General features: G+C 35.2%; 1 protein-coding gene across 10 annotated transcripts in view; it reads left to right on the forward strand.

The window, feature by feature from the left end:
- DMD (dystrophin) overlaps positions 1–22,515 on the forward strand; it is a 2,228,404-nt gene that overhangs the window by 1,338,883 nt on the left and 867,006 nt on the right. For all 10 annotated transcript variants that reach the window (XM_061410475.1, XM_061410469.1, XM_061410467.1 and 7 more), the window contains one exon: positions 931–1,106. In XM_061410475.1, coding sequence (XP_061266459.1) covers positions 931–1,106 — 176 coding nt within the window. The remainder of the gene's footprint in view (positions 1–930; positions 1,107–22,515) is intronic.

Below are 22,515 nucleotides of genomic sequence, written 5' to 3' on the forward strand. Positions count from 1 at the left end.
AATATGGCAGATATCTCAAGTTCTCATATTATTTCATTTTGTAAACATCAGATTTAGTTATGGGTTACTGTAATTGCCTTACAAATTCTATATTACCTTATTTTTTAAAAAATGCTAGAGTGCTATTTTTATTTCATAGCAAAAGGCATTTTTAATACATATTTTGTTGTAATAGTCTTTTTTAATAAAGCAATTTTTCTGAAACTCTTTAAATTTCATTCAGGATAAAAAGTAGAAGATGCTTAAGCTTGACACCATCAATGACTTATAAAAATGTTCCAGTGGCTATAGATTATTTTTAAATTTATCTCTGTACCTTAGGGATTTCTTGATAGGCTGTCCCTGAAAGCAATTAATTCTAATTTTTATGAGGTTTTATAATGCAAAATACATGGATGGAAACATTCTGAAATAAATTTCCTTCTTATATAGTCATGAATGTTTGTTTAAATATCTCTAGAGGTTTTTAAAAAAATACTCTGGCTAAACTGTGCTTGTTCTTTTTCACCTCTCACATAGACAGTCTCGAAGAAATCTAAATAGTTCCTTCATGTTTAAATTTTACAACACTTCATAGACTATTAAACATGGAACATCCTTGTGGGGACAAGAAATCGAATTTGCTCTTGAGAAGGTTTCCAACTAATTGATTTGTAGGACATTATAACATCCTCCAGCTGACAAGCTTTACAAATATAAAACCTGGAGCTGAACTGAGAGGGCGCTTTTTTCCTGACACATAAAAGGTGTCTTTCTGTCTTGTCTCCTTTGGATATGGGCATGTCAGTTTCATAGAGAAACTTTCACATGGAGCTTTTTTATTTCTTTCTCCCCCAGTAGAACTGCATGGGGTAGCACATTGTTTAATCTTTTCTCAAATAAAAGGACACGGGGCTTCATCTTTGTCTTTGCCTTTTTGGTATCTCACAGGAACTCCAGGATGGCATCGGGCAGCGGCAAACTGTTGTCAGAGTATTGAATGCAACTGGGGAAGAAATAATTCAGCAGTCCTCAAAAATAGATGCCAGTATTCTACAAGAAAAATTGGGAAGCCTGAATCTGCGGTGGCAGGAGGTCTGCAAACAGCTGGCCGAGAGAAAAAAGAGGTAGGGTGACAGATTAAAATAGGAATGCTAAAATTTTAGCGGAGCTGTTTAAGCTGCCCTTAAAAGAAAAATAAAAGATTTTGTGAAAGATTCGAACCAGGGTGAAAAGCACTAACATTAAGGATTCCATCAACACTTAATAGCAATAATGAACTTGCTCTTTCTTTTCCTTGAATAATATAATATGTAACTGTTGCTAGTTAAATAGGCAGTGCTTTTTGACTATTTTAAGCTTTGAAGTTTGTGTTAAAAATCACACATGATTGTTTAAATATGAATGTCTTCAGTATATTCCAATTTTCACAAGCTGCATCTCAGTTATTTTTTTTTTAAGGAAGATGAGAAAAGGATGTTATAAATGACTATTTTGTAGGAAAACTTGCTATTTGGCTAGATTGTTTAACAGCTACAAATATGACTTACGATGCTGAAAAGCATGATAGTCATATTTACCTTTTAGCTCCACTACATTTCTTAGCACATTCTTGAAGAAGGACTTGGGCTGAAATGTTCAAATCTACAGGGGAAAACAAAACCTTAGAGATGTTATTGTTGAATTCAATCATCATTTAACTTTCCTTTGAAATGTATTGAAAGCACAAAAAGCCAAGTGTGTGCTGCTGCAGCTGGAAAACATACATATTTTTATAAACAGGGTTTTGTATTATGCTACCAGTTGTTGCTAATGTTTCCTATTTCATAAAGGAGGACTTGCCCTTTATTTACCAAATGAGACTATTGTCATGAACAGTGAAAACTCAGTTCTATTGCCAAGCTCTTTCTTCCTACCTATCATCTACATAATAGGTGGATTTTAATATTCAGAAATCTAGAATAACTCACTGATGAGCATCTTTGGTGAGGATGTATTAGAAAGGTTTTGGAATTGCGTCCATTGTCTTTGCCCACCTCTTCTGGCCACCTTTGCTCCTTTTGCATTATTCAGAAAGTGGATACAATTCATACTGCTGTGGAAAATGAACATATTAGTTGACCTACACACACACGTGCATGCACACACACACACATACACAGACAAATCTTACTAAAGTTAAATAATAGCATCATCTAAAAACATTTTCATTTTAAATTTTAGTTTAGAAAATACTGGAGTACCTATACATATGAGTGAGTGAGTATTGCTTGCTCAGTTATGTCAAACTCTTTGCCACCCCATAGATTGTAACCCACTAGGCTCTTCTGTCCATGGGATTATCCAGGCAAGAATACTAGAGTGAGTTGCCATTTCCTTTTCTAGGGAATATATACATAGACATAGACATAAAATAAAGACCCATGCTTTGTAGTTATATTTCTTCCTTGGGAAAGTCATACACTTTTTTTTCCCCCAAATTGAAATCTTTCTATTAAATACACAAATATTCCATTATTTAAACAGCTGATATATTTACACTATTGGCAGGTTTAAACCTGTATAACATCATTTCTGCACTAGACCCAATCTAGTCTAAAATAAGACATTAAGAAATGGGAAAATTAAGGAAAATTGAATAACATGCTATAAAAATATATCTTCATAAAATGGATTAAATTGACTGGAGGATTATTTTTTCATTATTGTATATAAAATGTTGTTTCTCAGTTTGAAGTATCTTACTCATATAATATTTGAGTAAAGCCTTTTAAAAATATTTTCTGTAACTTCTTACCTGAGTTTTCAAATTTTTATTATTGGTCATTGACTTCCAAATGCAAATTAGAACTTACAAATGTTGATAGGATAATATACCTGTTTCACTAAATAAGTCTAAAATTTAAGGTCCTTCTAAGCTTATAAGAAATTGATGTACACTGACTGTGTTGTGAAATATTACACACATTGTAGGTTAATTACAACTAGTAGGGATTTGGCTGTAATTGGGTAGGAAAAAATTCTCCCATTTAAACGTTCTGACCTACATTAAACATTGTACTTTTGTTCCTTAAAAAGTTAAGATCAGCTTCCTTGAGGTTTTATTTTTCCTCTAAACTCAGCTTTTAAAGTTGTCTACTTCATGCTACATTTTAAAAATAGATGTTAGCATATTTAAATTTCCACTGAGATCAGTTTTGTGGCAAACTCAGGATTTTTGTATCATTTAAATTTTATGAAATATAAAAGAGTAATAAAATGTAAGTGCCATTTCTACAAATACACTTACAGCTATTGCTAAGCACCTAGTACAAATAAAGTAAAACTAAATAAAATAATATTTTATAAAGAACATGTTAACATAACAATCATGGGAGGACTTGTAATCATGAAACTATTATTAATCAGTGGTGTGCTTTCAGTGTAACCCAAGCAGAAGTTACAAAGAAATAGATTATTGCACAGGTGAAAAATAAGATGACTGTTCCAGTTGACAACAGTATTCTTAGTTTACAGGCGGGATTTAAATACAGCTATTGAAATGTCTAATGTTTCTTAGCCCGTGTACACCCATGAAAGAAAGTGTATAATTTAAGTGATTAAAGTCTACAAAAACTATGTGAAGCTTTATAGCTACATAACTTTAGACATTTCTCTTTGAAAATGTAAGATATCAGAAATATGAGAAGAAAATTCTCAGAAATTTCAAATAGCAGCAGACATCCATTAAAGTTAGTCTGTGGTGGAAGTAAATGAAGTATAAAATATAGCCAATTAGCTGTTCAATTTAATATAGAAAATTCACTGTTGCCTCGATTATGTAGTAGAGGAACTGAATAACATCTACAGTTTTAAGGCTGATAATAATGAGTTAAATGATGACTTAGCCATCAAAATGGTCTTTGTAAATGGAGAAGATATAAACAAAAACCTATTGACCATAAAGGGAAGTCATAGGTTAAAACAAAGCAATCCTGTGTATGAAGACTCTTAAGCCTTGGTTCACTGATAGAAGTCAAGGGGTGCCATGAACTTGAATGGGAGGAAATACCTCTTTGTTTTCACTAACTTCTTAACTGAAGTTGAATATCCCCTTGCATTTGAATATAGACAATAAACCAGAGCAATGCTAGCAGTATCTGAAATCACAGATGTTTCCATATCTCATTAGAATTGTCACATGTATCTCAAAATATGGTTCATGCTTATCACTACTTCAAAACCGTAGTAGGTATTAAATCTACCACAGTATCTTATTAATGTGTTAATAATAAGCAAACAGGCATTACTGTGTCACAAATGTGTTTCTAATAGTCTTAAAACTGTACTTCAATATAATTGACTTCCTTTGGAGTCCTGTGTATTTTATATTATGAATTTAAAAACATTATTCTGGAAGTCCCAGATTTCACCAGATTGCCAAAAGAGTTCATAGCACTGAAAAAAAAAAAAAAAGACCCCACTATTTCTAATCAGTTGTTCATTTATCTGCCCAGACCTCATTATCATATAATATAGTTTTACTCCTTTTGATGGTATAGTCGCTGTCCTCAAACATTCCTTTATCCTGGAATATTCCAGGAGATATACCAGTCAAGGGAATGTGGGTAGGCAGGCCTTCAAGCAATGGATTGCTGACACCACAAAAAATTGTATTTTACTTAGAATAATGTTAATTGATAAAAAAATTGAATGAAAGAGGGAAGCAATGTAGTGGGAGGCAGAATCCCTAAATTAAGGAATCTCTGAATCATTGCCCATAGCAATAAAAAATGATCTGTCCTTTTTTCTTTTGACAAGTATGATATTACTTCCTCCATTTCACAGACAGGACAATTATTGTACTAACATATATTGAGGAATAACAATTTTAATTTAAATGTTACTTAATTAAAAATGGGGCTTGAAATTTTTCTTTTTGAATATCATTTATAGTGAAAAATTTTAAGCATGTAGAAAAGTTGAAGTAAAGTAGCAAAATGAATGCCCATATACCCTCCTCTCTTCCTCCTATATTTCTAGATTCAGCAATTAACATTTCACCATATATGTTCTTTCTCTCTGTTTGTCTCTATCTCCCCCATATCTGCCTTCCTGTAATACAGGAAATAATATGCAGACACAAATTTTTGTTGTCTTTACATTTGCATATAAATTATAAACACTCCTATACTTAACCACTGAGTATTTCAGCATGCATCTCCTTGGAATAACGACTTGCCACATATAACCATGCTTGTTTACCATGCTTGAGAAAATTTAAAATAACACTAAATTATTATTTAGTGTCCTGTCCATGCATCTTTTTGAATTAGAGTTTTCTCCAGATATATGCCCCAGAGTGGGATTGCAGGATCATATGGCAAATCTATGTTTAGGTTTTTTAAGGACCCTCCATACCTCATTGTGGACTTCCCTGGTGGCTCAGACGGTAAAGCATCTGTCTACGATGCAGGAGACCTGGGTTCGATCCCTGGGTTGGGAAGATCCCCTGGAGAAGGAAATGGCAATCCACTTGAGTACTATTGCCTGGAAAATCCCATGGACAGAGGAGCCTGGTAGGCTACAGTCCTGGGGTCGCAAAAAGTCAAACACGACTGAGGGACTTCACTTTTACCTTTCACTTTCATACCTCATTGTAGTTCTGATTTGCATTTCTCTAATAATTAGTGATGCTGTGTATCTTTTCGTGTGCCTCTTGGCCATCTGTATGTCTTCTTTGGAGAAATGTCTATTTAGGTCTGCTGCCTATTTTTTTATTGTTGTCATTGTTGTTATCTTTTTTTTTTTTTTTAATTGAGCTGCACAAATTATTTGTATATTTTGGAGATTGATCAGTCACATTGTTTGCAAATGTATTCTCCCATTCTATGGGTTGTCTTTTTGTGTTATGATTGCCTTTGCTATGCAAAAACTTTTAAGTTTAATTAGGTCCCATTTGTTTATTTTTGTTTTCATTTTTGTTCTTCTAGGAGGTTGGTCCAAAAAGATATTGCTGGGATTTACGTCAAAGAGTTTTCTGCTCATGTTTTTCTCTAGAAGTTTTATAGTATCCAGTCTTATATTTAGGTTTTTAATCCATTTTGAGTTTATTTTTGTATATGGTGTAAAAGAATATTCTAATTGCTTTATTTTTTAATATGTAGCTGTCCAGTTTTCCCAGCACCACTTGTTGAAGAGAATGTCTTTGCCTCATTTTATAATAGCTTAATTGACCATATGTGTGTGGATTAATTTCTGGCCTTTCTATCATGTTCCATTAGTCTACATGTCTGTTTTTGTGTCAATACCATACTGTTTTGATAACTGTAGGTTTCTAGTATAGTCTGAAGTCAGGGAGCCTGATTCCTCCAGCTCCCTTTTTTCCCCCCTCAAGATTGCTTTAGTTATTCAAGGTCTCTTGTGTCTCCATGCTGCTGCTAAGTCGCTTCAGTCATGTCCGACTCTGTGCAACCCCATAGACGGAAGCCCACCAGGCTCCCCCATCCCTGGGATTCTCCAGGCAAGAACACTGGAGTGGGTTGTGTCTCCATACAAATATTAAAAATTGTTGTTCCAGTTTTATGAAAAATTCCACTGATAATTTGATAGGGATTGCATTGAATCTGTATATTGTTTTGAGTAGAATGGTTATTTTAACAGTATTGATTCTTCCTGTCTAAGAACACACAGTCTATATTGCCATCTATTTTCATTGTCTTAGTTTCTTTTGTCAGAGTCTTTTAGTTTTTAGAGTACAGGTCTTTTGCCTCCTTATATAGGTATTCCTAGATATTTTATTCTTTCTATACAATGGTAAATTGGATTGTTTCCTTAATTTCCTTTCTAACATTTTATTGTTAGTTTATAGAAATGCAATACATTTCTGTATATTAATTTGTATTCAGCAACTACCAAATTCATTGATGAGCTCTAGAAGTTTTCTAGTACTTCTATAGGATTTTCTTTGTATAGCAATGTGTCATCTGCAAACAGAGTTTTGCCACTTATTTTCCAATTTGAATTGAATTTACCTTCTGTTTTCTATATTTCTTATAAACTGGAAGTTGAGTTTAGGTGAAACTTAAAAAGATACAAGTCAAATGTTTTTGTCAAGAGTACTTCATATAGGATGCTATGTAATTTGTAGCACATCAGGACATGTGTAATATGAAGTATTTCCCACTCCGTCTGCTGCTAAGTTTGATCACTTGGTTAAGGTGGCAACCATTAGATATTGAATTAGAAAGTAATATATTTTTATTTGAAATTACTAAATCATCTAATGGCTTTCCTACCCATTGATGTAATCCATGGATTCCCAAATCCAGTTGTTACAATGGGGATACAAAATTATTATTTTCCTAATTCTGACTTGATTCTGCAAACTGGTTTCTTCTATTAAAAAAATAAAACATTTCCTTTTTTTCTCTCTTTGTTCACAATATGGATTTATGGATTCTTATTTATTCAATATGCTATAATGAATTAGTTATCATTCCTGTTGATGCTCACCTTGACCAAATTTAACTAGTGGGAGTTCATTCAAGCTTTCTCCTTAAATGTCCCAGGCTCACCTTGTATTTTCCCTGCCCAGGGTATGGTATCAACAATTCTCCAAGGGTCTCTGATAGGCTGGAGAATGTTACATAGAAACCAAGACCTGGGCAGTAACGCCTTCTCAAAGGAATTCTGGTGCCTTTATGGCAAGCAGTACCAGGTGAAAAATTGTTTTCATGTTACTTTTGCAAGGATGCAGACATCTCTATCAACAGAATACATCAAAATCCAAAGAAAGGCTAAGCATATTAAAAATCCCTTACTGTGTTAGATTCATGTAAAAGGAGTAAGTTCTTACTCATTTCAGTGTCTTTACTGCTGAATTTTTGAACAAAAGTTTACCTGTATATAATCTATGCTAGTTTGCCAAGGAAATTAATGGCATAAATGAGCTGATGGGAGACATTTCTGAATGTACTTAAGGGAAGAAATTGTTTTTTAAAGACCTTAGCTCATTGTTTGCATGCAAATGGATGCTATTAATTAGAAATGAGCCTTATCTAATTCATTAAAGTAGGCCTAGTAGGACCTCTTCTTGCAAACCTCCATTGGCAATTCATATTGCTCCATTCACCCTTTTTTAAAACAACTGTTTTAAGTCTTCCTTAATTTTGGCTTCTCCCTAATTCAGATGCCCCTAACAAAATAGTCTTCATATAACACTTCATTTTCTACAAAATGAAAACCAAAATTTTACTAAAATTCACAAGTCTCTTCACAGGGTATGCCATATTTTAAATGTAGTCCATGTAGGCATGTAAACCAGTGCTAAAATGCTTCTCACACATTCACCCTTGGTCCCCAGGATTTCTCCACCCTCGACTCTAGTCTATTTGCTCTATCCTTTAACTTCCTGGTTTCCTATCATCAGTTTTAATTCTGACTCTTCATCCAGCCCAGAGTCAGTGCTCACAAGCTGAATCTAGCTTAGAATGTAAGTGGTGTGTTTACATAGGCACTGTCACAAAATAATTGCCAATGGTTAAAAATTCAGGCTTCATATCTTAAAAAAAAAGAATATCTCTTTTTGAAAACTTATATCTGACTACTATGTATTCATTCTCACATTCTCTCAAGGCACAATCAGCTGCAACTAAGTGACAGATGTTTCAGACTTTTGCTGCTCATAGTGTAGTCTCTGGACCAGAACATAGACATCACCTGGGAGTTGCTAAGAAATACAGAATCTAATAAATCACAGTCAGCATTTTAACAAGATTCCCAGGTGATTCATGTGCACCTTAAAGTTTCAGAAGCATTAGTTTGGGCAAGGAAGCTTTCTTTTCAGTTTGCCACAACTGTCCAAACTCGGTCGTTTATATTAACTGCTTTCCCATAGACATTTGACTTAATGATACTTTATATAGACCCTTAAAACTCAACATTCAGAAAACTAAGATCATGGCATCTGGTGCCATCACTCCATGGTGAATAGAAGGGGGAAAAGTGGAAACAGTGACAGATTTTCTTTTATTGGGCTCCAAAATCACTGCAGACAATGACTACAGCAATGAATTTAAAAGATGCTTACTCCTTGAAAGAAAAACTATGACAAACCTAGTCAGCATATTAAAAATCAGAGACATCACTTTGCTGGTGAAGGTCCATATAGTCAAAACCATGTTTTTTTTTCAGTAATCATGTACAGATGTGAGTTGGACCATAAACAAGGCCGAGCCCCAAAGAATTGATGCTTTTAAACTGTGGTGTTGGAGACTCTTGAGAGTCCCTTGGACTGCAAGGAGATCAAACCAGCCAGTCCTAAAGGAAATCAACACTGAATATTCATTGGAAGGACTGATGCTGAATCTGAAGCTCCAATATTTTGGCTATCTGATGCAAAGAGCTGACTCACTGGAAAAGACCCTGATGCTGAGAAAGATTGAGGGCAGGAGGAGGAGGAGGCAACAGAGGATGAGATGATTAGATGGCATTACTGACACAACAGACATGAGTTTGAGCAAACTCCAGGAGACAGAGAAGGACAGGCATGCCAGGCATGCTGCAGTCCATGGGGTCACAGAGAGTTGAACACAACTTAGCAACTAGGCAACAACAATATTGATGATGATGTTGGTGATGATGGTGACAGCACTTAATATTGCCAAGTGCTATTCCAGGTGCTTTACATAGCTCATGTAATCTTCATAACAACTCTATTCTTATTTCCACTTCTATAGAAGGGTGAGTGGAACATAGGGTGCTGAAGTTCTTTATCCAAGATCATATAACTAGCAAGTATTTGAAGCAAGATATAAGCCCAAATCATCTTGAGTCTAGCATTGTTAATCTAGATCCAATTTTGCATTACTTAACCTAGCTTGGACCTTTTACTAAAGATATGCTTCTGTTGGCTAAAAAAAACATATGTAAAACATAAAAATTGAGAGTTTTGCTTTATTTGGTGGACATACTGAGGATCTAAAGTCTCAGAGGGAGGCAGCATCTCAAGTAGAATACTGTTCTGAGGAAATGAGTGGGGGAGCTAGATTACATAGGAGTTATACAACAAAGGGCAAGTAGTAGGAACAAAAGATTACTGTTAATAAAAGAAAACTAGGTATCTCAAGTTAAGGAATTCAATGCTTTTCTACTCTAGTGCAAGATGCAAAAGTCTGGGCTCACTGAAATCATTCCTTTGAAATGCACCCCAGACATTTGGGGCCAGTATCCTGTGTTTTCACATCCGAAAGTCCTGAGCCACACTTTAGGGAGTGGCTGCAATCTGATGGCTGCTTGATGGCAGCTATTCTTTGTTTCCTTCCTGAGTTCCCCCAAGGCTCATGGGCTCACTGTTGGAGGGCTGCAGTCCTTGATAATGGTGATGTCCTTTTTTACTAATATGGCAGGCAATATTTTATTTCTCACTTCCAGTTTCTGCCCACCAGCTTCTCACTTACCAAGCCCAATCCCTTAGTGGGCCACACTTAGTACAAGTGAATAGGACTTGAAGTCCATTCTGACCTATCTTTGCAACTGTATTATTGCCACCTCCACCATTTCAGCTGGTGTCTCAAGCCTAAAATGACATGACAAAGTGTTCTGTCCCTCAGCTTTTGAAAAAACTATTTAGTTTTTGTGTTAAATTCCCTTACTTTTTCCTTAAAATCCTACGTGTGCTCTAGAACCCAGCTTAAGTGCTATTTCCTTAATGAATGTTATCTGCTTTGCTCAAACAGAAGTACTTTGCTCTGTTAAGTTCTTCTTGCTCCTTTTTATAACACTCATGTAACATTTTACATATCTATTATATGTCATATATATGCATATTTTATTTTCCCAGCAGGATTGAAAACTTCAGGAGGGCAAGGCAATATCTTATTCTCTTCTCTATAAGCCACAATACTTGGTAGAAAATCTAGTACATTGTGGATGACCAATGATTATTTTCTCTATTTAAATAGTAAGAATTTTTATGCACATTCAAATTAAACTAGGCCTTGAAACTTTACACTTGACATTGTTACATAGATTAAAAATAGATCTACAGAGACAGAACCATTTTTTAAAATGTTTTTATAATATTACATTTCCATGGATACATTTTTAGTTCTGAAAATTAGACTTGATCAGTTTTAATCTTAAAAATGGTAGAAGTTGGGTTAATATATCATAGTTTAGGTGTTCTCTAGAATTTAATCCTCTTAAGAGAAAAGACTTCAATTTCAAGAGCTCTTTACACCAAGAAGATGCTCTTTGATTCAAACATGTTGTACATTTCTTTATATCAGTCTTATAGGATCACAACTAGTAAATTCTAGTGATTGAAGTAGGAATTAGACTTGAAACTGGATATTTTATCCTCATCAACCTATAACCAGAAGATATTTTAGATCTAATCCATATTACCAAAGAGCTATTTTTAGATTAACCACAGAGAGTCATACAGATATTATTATCCACAGGTGTCTATGGAAAAGCTCATATCTTCTCATCTGTTCTCTGGTGACTCTTGAAAAGCTTTCAAGGACATTTATAATTCTTCATCAAAAGACTATGAAAAATTAGCTTCATAGTTAATCTTTTTATGTCATATTTTATTCTTTGAAACTTGGCCAATTCTGACTAACTGGCTAGTCAGAAACTAGTCAGAAACTAGAAACTGACTAGTTGAATCCAAACATGCTGTTGCATTGACTGGTACAGACAATATCCCTATAGATGTTCTTCTATCAGCTTTTGGTCTTTTATCGACTTTTATAGGGCTGAGGAGATAGGAGTTGAAGTATGGAGGATGATCTCTGGCATGGGTCTCACAGGATAGCAGAAGTCAAATGAAGAATGAATGAACACACCAGAGAGGAAAAGTGATAGGAGCAAAATCAATGAAACAAGAAAGAGTGGATACAGTCAAGGAATACATGTAGTTCAGTATAGAGAAGCTCTCTTAAATCTCCATTTATTCATCTAACTATTCTAAGCTCTTCATTTTATATGTAAAACCAACATTCTGATTCCTATTCCAAACTGAATGCTGAATATAAATAACTTAGAGGTGTTTTTGAAAATTTTTCAAGTGGACTTCCTAGAACCATGTACCTTGCCTCCCACCATTTGAGAGTATGATTTCTAAGAGTCAACTGTATGCTGTTCCCAACACATTTGTGTGAGTTATTCTTGTTTTTAGAATTTTCTTATTCAATTAAATATTATATAACCTAATAATATAGAAATGCAATGAGAAAGAAAATTGCAGTTTCTGTGAAAACTAAGTTAGATGCTTTGGAAGGCTGATTAGCAAAAAATGCTGTTCAATTAGAAGTAGATGAAACAACTATTTAAAGATTGGGTAGAGGGTAGAAACTTCAAAAATCTGGAGGGATTTTTTGTTTAGATTTTTTTCTGATGTCTCTAAATCTTACATACTTTAAAAAAATCAAAACTGCAAGTCATAGATTGTGCAGCATAGGAGTGTTTATGCAAAAGAAAATATGCTGAATTTCAGTCAGTTGCTTATTCCAGGAGAAGTCTTGTATCCCATACCAAATGAATGGTGAGTTAATGATCATTTTTATGCTCTAAATGAAAATAAAATGTTAAAATATGCATAAACGACTTTATATAATCCCTCCAATTTAGCAATATTCTTCTAAATCCTGCCTATCCAGTCATCCCAATCAAGTTTAGTAAGAGTTTTTCCCTTGTTTGTCTAAAAGACAAAGTATGGTGTGGTGCTAAACAGAGCAATCAAAATGGACCAGGTCATGGAAGATTTCATACCTCAAAAAACTTTTTTGTGGAGTAGCATAGAAGAACATTGGAAGGTTTTCCAATAGATGAGATTTGAAACCACATAGGCCCTTCTGATTTTGGAGCCCAGGGTGAAATGAGGAGGATCAGACTGGCAGTTGGGTGACTCAAGTAGTCTTGTAGTATTTCAGATTAGAGACAATGAGTGTCTGAGCAAAATAAGCTTGTAAAGATGAGATAGATTCAAGATACTTAGTAGATGAAAGTAAAATGACTTGGTAATTGATTAAATGAGAGGGTGAAAACTTGAAGGGAGAATTCTAGAAGGACTCCCTTCCCCAGATTTCTGGCTTGGAGAACTGGCCAAATGGAGTGCTGTTAGCTGTGAGAGAAAATACAAGGGGCTGTACACAGATAGAAAGAAGACAAATCAGACATGAATACTTCAACTTAGAATATGATAGGCTTGAGGAGCCTGTGGAGCAATGAAACCAAGGTAGTCAGAAAACATGCATTTGGATGTGCCAGGCTGAAGGCAGTAAGCCTTTTTCTTAGTGGAGTGATGGTAGCAATCCCTAGTCAACTGACTGCTTCTCAATGAGATCTCTTACTCATGTCATTCGCTCACTAGCTTGTGAACAAAAGAGTTTTGCCGAGTACCTATTAACCAATAAGCTCTGCTATGGAGAAAGGGTTCAGGTGTCAGGAAGCTACTGTGGCAGATGAATACTAGTGGTGACTGATGAACCAAAGTAATACCTGTGATCTCCATGGAGTCACAGACTACCACTCTTAACTCAAAAATCAGAAGAGCTGGTAGACAAAGTATGGGAGATACACCAGGAGAACATACCCATCACAACATACAAAAAAATAAGCTCAAAGTTCCCATCCTATTAATTGTGGATCAGAAACTGCCCCCATGTATATTTGGGACATCCTGTTGAAAGTGAGGATGTCTATAAGCATATTTAAAGTGTGGATATGTTGCCAATGAATTTGAGGTTCTTGTTTTGTTGGGTAAGAGTTTGGAGACAAACTGGTAGGTTAGAAGTGGATTTATTAAAAGAAACACTGCAGACAAAGTGTGGGCCATATCAGAAGGTGAGAGACTCCGAGAGTCCAAACTTTGGGGTGGTTAGTTTTGATGGGCTGGGTAATTTCATAGGTTAATGAGTGGGAGCACTATTCCAATTATTCTGGGGGAAGTGGTGGGTATTTCCAGGAATTGGGCCACTACCCACTTTGTGAACTACAGGCTGGCCTCACAACTTTCATGGAGCTGGTGGATGTGTCATTTAGCATATGCTAATGTGTTGTTTGTTGTTGTTGTTGTTGTTGTTGTTGTTCAGTCCCTCAGTCCTGTCTGACTCTTTAAGACCCCATGGGCTGTAAAACACCAGGCTTCCCTATCCTTTACTATCTCCAAGTTTGCTCAAACTCATGTCCATTGATTTGGTGATGCCATCCAACCATCTCATCTTCTGTCATCCCCTTCTCCCACCTTCAGTCTTTCCCAGCATCAGGATCTTTTCCAGTGAGTCAGTTCTTCACATCAAGTGGCCCAAGTATTGCAGCTTCAGCTGCAACATCAGTCCTTCCAGTGAATATTCACACTTGATTTCCTTTAGGATTGACTGGTTTGATCTTCTTATAGTCCAAGGAACTCTCAAGAGTCTTCTCTAACACCACAGTTCAAAAGCATCAATTCTTCAGTGCTAAGCCTTCTTTACAGTCCAACTCAGTGTATTAGGATGAGCATATACTGAGGCTCATGGTCTACTGGAAGTCAACTTGTCCACCATCTTGGACCCCTTTGGTTCTCATCCATTTATATTGTGTCCTATGGCCATGTCATTCTTTTAAAGGTTGTGCCCTGCCCCCTTCCCTCCTGTTTCAGATACAGTGTTCCATGAAATGCACAGTCAATATAGAGTGAGCTAGAGAGCCTAAAACATGAGAAATAAGCACAAAGCAAAACATGCCCAATAAAACTCCTTACTTGGAATCCTGTAAATGCACTCTCCCTTTAAGGTTATCGCTATTTAAAATTTGTCTATTGTTATCCATCTGACTCAACAGTAGGTACACCTGCATCAACCATTTTTTTATAATATGCCAAAAGGCATTTTGCATCCTTTTTATTTTCCTTGTTGCTGAGGGAAGTTGAATTGACTGCCTTCAAAGTCTGTCCTATGAGACATGTTTCATATTATGAGCAATCATTTCTGAAGTGCTTTTTATGTCAGAATTAAAAGCCATCATGCTACTAAAAAGGAACACAATATCCACAGGTCAGTATACCATCATTGTGCTCAAAGAAAATCCTGGTCTAGAGATAAAAATGTATTGATCACTTTACTGATTCCTGCCCAGGATTTAATACAATGGAAGGATGCCTCAGATATGTGTGCTAGTCTGTTCCCATGGTCCCTTTAACAGATCTTGTCTGTTTTAGTAATTCTGAACTGGCATAGTTTGGCCATTGGTATGTGTATATATATACACACACACACACACACATATATGTATATATATGTTTAATTTGCTTTTTTCCCATATATGTTTATTTAAATGAAAATATGTTTCTTTCTTTTTATCTACTAATAAAATGGAAAACACCATACATGTGTGAGCTGTTAATCTAATTATTTTCCACTTATACATTCACTATTGTAATATTATCTCCTCATTTTCAGCAGAAGGCCTTATCTCTTACTTCACAGGAACCTTGCCCAATTAATTATTCTCTCTTCCCTGAATGCACACAAGCATAACTGTATCTTTATCCTTTCTCTACTGACTTCTTACCCTTGACCAAGTAAACATTTTTAACTCCCAGATTAAAAAAAAAAATAAATTACCAACACTCCTTTCTTAATGTGTTCCACCATATTTGTCAGGATTCTTAACTGTGAATAACAGAATCCAGTTCTGTTTAATGTAAGCAGAAATTGACTTCATGAGAAGGATAAAGACCTGCTTCTATTTCCATACAAAAGGCTAGAAAATCAGGTCAAAAATGGGCAGAAACCAAGGGAGAGGCTCAGTTCCAGAAACTATAATCCAAATCGTACCCTGTGTTTGCATGCTCCCATAGACCATTGACCATTATTGATGAGGTGAAGAATGCCACTGCTGCTAGAAAGAATTCTAAATGGTCCCTTGCGAATTCTGTCATTCATTTCCATATTCAAAAACTCAACTTCCTCCTTCAGAGTCCACACTGGCCTTAGGAAATCCCCCCATGTATGCAGGGTTTTCAGATCCTGGGCAGCCAAAGTTGAATAAGGTCTCTTACTTCCCCTTCCTAGTTATTATTCCCATTTGAATCCTTCTCTAGTCACTAATAATTAAACTCACATATCCTCTTTTATCTCATCTCTTTCTTTATTTTTTTGGCTCTTGGTTCCCACCACTGCTCTGATGATACTATCTCTGCCAAAGCCATCAATGATATTCTGTAGTTAAATCCACTGGACATATCTCAGTCATACTGAGGCCTCAAAATCAATGTATCCAACGCCGAATGTGTTCCTCCATAGACTGTACTCTGAATGGCATGGCTATCTATTCACTTGCCCAAGCTAGAAACTTGGAAGTAACAGGAGTTAATTTTTTAAGTTAATTCTTATTGGAATATAGTTGATTTACAATGTTTTGTTAGTTTCTACTGTATAGCAAAGTGAATCAGTTATACATATACATATATCTACTCTTTTTTAGATTCTGTTCTCATATAGGTCATTACAGAGTACTGAGTTCCCTGTGAAGAGTTAATATTGACATTAAGTTTTATGTGTTTACCCTATGAATGGTCTTTGTCAAGAGTTTTCAAATGTTTCCCTGTGCAACCTTCACAGTAACTCACTTTTAAAGATCTTTCATATCCACTTCACTTCCTGACTGTGGGATCGTAAGCAGGGGATGGCAGCATTCCTATCCAGTTTACAAAGTATTAATTTGCAGCTCAAAATCATTAAGATATTGTGTGAAGGCTAATCAAGTTTATAAAGATCAAGGACTAAAAGTCAGTAATGCTGACCTCAAATCTGTGCCTTTCCTACTATGATGATATTTACCTCTGTGAACAAAACGGCTAATAAAGATAACAGGGACAAGACAAATTAACAGTGAGCAGCCCCCTATCTTTAACAGCTCTCCCTCAGCCACTGAAAAAAGACTCAGACCTGTATCTTCTCATGTTTGTGCTTCCTCCAACATCTAAGGGTAATACTTAATCTTTGGTAGTATTAAATGATGTGAAATTTGGATAATAAATAAAGAAAAAAAGACTATAGAAGATTGAGTAGAGGGCAAGTACATAGTTAGAGAGGCAAAGTTGATCTACAAAACAAAGAGGACAAGATAATATTTGAATATGGGTCTACTTTGTGGAGAGTTTCATAAATTGAAAAATTTTGGAGCAATTGATGGATATGAAAATAAGAGAAAGAATGGAATTTCTAAAATCTTTGGTAAGAAGTGTGGATTAAAATTAGGATTATTTTCCAATGATCTTTTGTTTTTAGACTGGGTTTCTGTGGATATAACTCTGAAAATTATGGGCCTGAGGATAACTATATTTTATTAGGATTATATATGAAAACAAAATTCTACCTTTATGAACCAATGTAGTACTTTTTTAAGTGATCTGGGTGTATCCATGACAAATACAGCTTGTTTCTCCTACTGATTTGTTTGGTATTTTCTTGCCAATTAACTTTGCCATTTGACAGTGGAAACTAAGAAAATTGGCACTGAGGGTTGGCCAGTTAAATGAAACTGCTAACTAAATGCTGGGCAATCACCACCTATGTCCCCACTTGTATTTATTACCCTTGGAAATAAATAGCATGGTACTTTTTATTTGTTCTTAGTCATTCGGTCATGTCCAACTCTTTGTGACTCCATGGACTGCAGCCCTCCAGACTCCTCTGTCCTTAGGATTCTCCAGGCAAGAATACTGGAGTAGGTTGCCATGCCCTCCTCCAGAATTTTTGTTTATATTTTTATTTTTTGGTTTGACAATTTACTTAAATTATCAGTCTTATTTTACTCATTAAAAAAATAAGGATAATAATGCATCTCTTGTAGGGTTGCTGTAAGAATTTGAGATTATGTAACTAAATTAACTATTGGCACATAAGAAAGACTTAGAAATTAGTCTCTGAAACAGGTCTTCTGGTGTAGCAAAGTGAGGAGGTCAACAGATCTACTCAAAACCCAGCAGCAAAACTGTGCAAAATCTTTTATGACTCTGGCAATCAACCAAATGCATATTCCTAATTAAAAAGTGATTATATAAGGAAAACTATTGAACTTGAATATAAATAGTGGTAGTCTTTGATGGGTTTTTTTGTTTGTTTGTTTGTTTTTCCTTTTTGCCTGGGGCGACTCTCATTCTCCACCCCTAGTTTGGTCATCAGAGTTCTTAGACCAGGGTAGTATCAGTATAACATGTGAAAACTAGCACCTTCACTGCTGGAGGGGTTCACTTTATTTAGAGCCAAGCCTATAAAGCCCCATGCCCAGAAGCATCAGTAACAGTAGAGAACTAGGTGGCAAATAAATGAGCCAAGTAACAACTCAGCTGGCCTAAAATTGCTGTTTTGGTTGGGGCAAATAGCTAACTGGAAGACTAGCCAGAAATTTGATTTATCAGAAAAATATGAGAAATGACATAGTCATAAAGGACTTGGACAAGTTGTCCATATATCTGCTGTAGGATGACTTGAAAACTGCCAGAAATTGAATCCATTCTCTTACATAAATATAGACTCAATGACAAAAGTTGGAAATTTTACTGATTCAAGGTGTCTGACCACGACTGCTGACCAATCATTGCCTAATAACTAAGCTATGTTGACCTCTAGTAAGCTGCTGCTGCTGCTAAGTCACTTCAGTCGTGTCCGACTCTGTGCGACCCCATAGATGGCAGCCCACCAGGCTCCCCGTCCCTGGGATTCTCCAGGCAAGAACACTGGTGTAGGTTGCCATTTCCTTCTCCAATGCATGAAAGTGAAAAGTGAAAGTGAAGTTGCTCAGTCGTGTCCGACTCTTAGTGACCCCATGGACTGCAGCCTACTAGGCTCCTCCATCCATGGGATTTTCCAGGCAAGAGTAGTGGAGTGGGGTGCCATTGCCTTCTCCCTAGTAAGCTAGACATATATATAGCAGAGAAGGGCTGTTAGCAGTCACACACTGTGGGGAAGCATTCCACAGATATTGTCCAGATAAGTTATTAAAATTTCAATCATAACAACCCTGGGGATATGGAGGGAAATCAGAATCTGGAGTTCCTTCATTATATTAATTAAAATCTTGAACTTTGTAGACCCATTATTATACATCTAAAGAAACAGGGCACTGTGACCATACTCAAGGCAAAAGCAGACAATAGAAATTGTCTCTGAGTTGGCCTGGATGTTAGAATTAGCAGATAGAGACTTCAAAGCTGCAATTATAAATATCTTCAAGAATGAGAGAAAATCATGTTTAGATAAAGTCTGATGACAGTGACAACAAAAAAAGGCTATCAACAGATATATATTATAAAAAGGAATCAAATGAAAATTCTAGAATTACATAGTACCCTAACTAAAATGAAAAATTCACTGTTCAAAAGGAGATCTGTTCAAAAACATTCACTGTTCAAAAGTGTTCAAAAGGAAATTTTAGACAACAGAAGAAAGTTTATCAGTAAACTTGAAGATAAATTGTTCCATCTGAAGAATAGAATAAAAAAAGAATGAAAAACAAGTAACCAGAGACTTAGAGACCCGTGGGAAAATGTTGAGTGTATCAATGCAGGTATTATAAGAGTCCCAGAAAGAAAAGAAAGAGCAGAAAAATTATTTGACAAAAAATCATCGTCAATCACTTCACAAATATGGTGAAGCTCAACAAGCTCCAAACTAAGAAACCCAGAGAGATCAACACCTGAAAACATAATAGTTAAAGTACTGAAATACAACCACAACTGGAAAAATCTTTAAAACAGCCAGAGGAAAAATTACTCATCTTGTACAAGGAAACATAATATGATTAGCAGCTAACTTCTCACCTTAAACAAAGGAGGCCAGTGGAACTGCATCCTCAAAGTTCTGAAAGAAAAACAATAAATTATAAACTATCAAATAAGAATTCTAGATAAAGTAAAGCTGTCCTTTAAAAACGAACGTGAATGAAGACTTTCTCAAACAAACACTAAGAATATTTCTTGGTTGCTGGCCTGACATACAAGCAAAAGCTGAAGTAACTCTTTCAGGCTGAAAGAAATATCATTCAGTAATTCATATGTACAAGAATAAATGTAGAGCAACACAACTGATAAATACATAGGTGAATGTAAAAACAAATCCAAATGCAAATATATATTTCCCTTTTCTTCTCCTATCCCCTCTAAGACAAGTTATTGCATAAAAATAATAATACTGTATTTTTGTATTATAAATAGATCAAACAAATATGATGATAGCACAAAGAAGGAGGGCAAAAGAACAAAGTTTCCGTGTTTTAGTGGAATTACGTTATTTTTTCTAGTTTTATTTAGGTATGATTAACAAATAAATTGTACATATTTAAGATGTACAGTGTGGTATTTTTATGTAGGTGTACCTTGCATAATCATTACAGGCAAGCTAATTAACTTATTCAAATGTACAATACATACGTTATTATTAACTATAGTCACCATTCTCTACATTAGATCTCTAGGACCCATTCATTTTATAGTTGAAAGTTTGTATGCTATGACGAGCATCTCATTTTCCTCACCCTTAGGCCCTGGCAGCCATCATTCTACTCTCTTTCTCTGGATTCAACTTTTTTTTTTGTTAGATTCCAAATGTAAGTGAGATCGTATGCTGTTTGACTTATTTCACCTACTGCAGTGTTCTCTAAATTTTTCCACAAGTGGCAGAATTGCTCTCTTTCTTATGACTTAATAGTACTACATTGTGGTTGTATATATGTGTGTGTGTGTCTGTATAATCACATTGTCTTTGTGCATTCATCTATTAAGGGGTACTTAGGTTGCTTCCATGTTTTGGCTATTGTGGTTAATTTTACAACGAACTTCAAAGTGCAAATAATTGTTTCAAGAGTGTGATTTCATTTCCTTTTGATGTTTACCCAGAAGTGATACTGCTGAATCACATGATAATTCTAATTTTATCTTTTTGAGAAACTGCTGTATTCTTTTCTGTGATGGATATACCAGTTTATGTTCCCACCAACAGTTTACAAGTATCCCCTTTTCTCCACATTCCTGCCAATACTTGTAATCTTTGTGTCTTTTTGATAATAGCTATCATAACAGGAGTGAGTTAAATTAGTTTTCATCTGAGTAGATTATTATAAATTAAGATGTGTATGTAATCTTTATTTTTTTGTTTGAGTTTGAAAAACATTTATTCTTATATTAGAATACATTTGATTTATAATGCTGTGTTAGTTTCAGGTGTACAGCAAAATGATTTATATACATATACATATATCTATTCTTTTTTAGATTATTTTCCCATATAGATTATTACAGTGTATTGAGTAGAGTTCTTTGAGCTATACAGTAGGTCCTTATTAATGATCTATTTTACATATAGTAGTGTGTATATGCTAATCCCAACCTCCTAATTTATACTTCCCTCCCCTAACTATAAATTTTTGTCTATTTCTCTTTTGTAAATAAGTTCATTTGTATGTTTTTTTTAGATTCCACATATAAGTGGTATCATATGACGTTTGACTTTCTCTAACTTACGTCACTTACTATGATACTCTAGGTCCACCCATGTTGCTGCAAATAACATTATATAATTATTTTTATGGCTGAGTAATATTCCATTGTACAGCCGTACCACATCTTTATTCATTTGTCAATGGACATTTTGGTTGCTTCTATGTCTTGGCTGTTGTAAATAGTGCTGCAATGAACTTTGGAGTGCATGTATCTTTTCAAAATATGTTTTTCTCAAGATCCATGCCCAGGAGTGCAATTGTTGGAGCATATGGTAGCTCTATTTCTACTTTTTAAGGAACCTCCATACTCTTCTCTATAGTGGCTGTGCCGATTTACATTCCCACCAACAGTATAGAAGGGTTCCCCTTTCTCCACACTCTCACCAGCATTTATTATTTGTAGACTTTTTGATAATGGGCTCTCTTACATGTGTAGGGCCTATCATACCTGTGTTTTGATTTGCATTTCTCTAATAATAAGCAATGTTGAGTATCTTTTCATGGTTTGTTGGTCATCTGTATATGTTCTTTGGGGAAGTATCCAGATCTTCTGCCTATTTTTTATTGGGTTGTTTGCTTTGATGATATTGAGTTACATGAACTGATTTTATATTTTAGAGATTAATCCCTTGTCAGTTGCATCATTTGCAAATATATTCTCCCATCCTGTAGATTCTCTTTTTGTTTTTAGTTTCCTTTGCTGTGCAAAAGCTTTCAAATTTAGTTAAGTTTCACTTGTGTATTTTTGTTTTTATTTTCATTAGTCTTAGAGGTAGATTCAAAAAGGTCTTGCTGTGATTTATGTCAAAAAGTGTTCTGCCTATGTTATCCAGTCTTATATCTAGATCTTTAACCCATTTTGAGTTTATCTTTATGTTAGAGAATGTTCCAATTTCATTCTTTTACAGTTTTCCCAGCACCACTTATTGAAGAGACTGTCTTTTCTCCACTCTATATTATTGTCTTCTTTGTCATAGATTTGTCATTTGGCCGTACGTGTGTGGGTTTATTTCTGGGCTCTCTATCCTATTCCATTGACCTGTGTGTCTGTTTTTGTGCCAATAC

This window comes from Bos javanicus, chromosome X (genome assembly GCF_032452875.1).
Source record: "Bos javanicus breed banteng chromosome X, ARS-OSU_banteng_1.0, whole genome shotgun sequence".
Classification (NCBI taxonomy): Eukaryota; Metazoa; Chordata; class Mammalia; order Artiodactyla; family Bovidae; genus Bos; species Bos javanicus.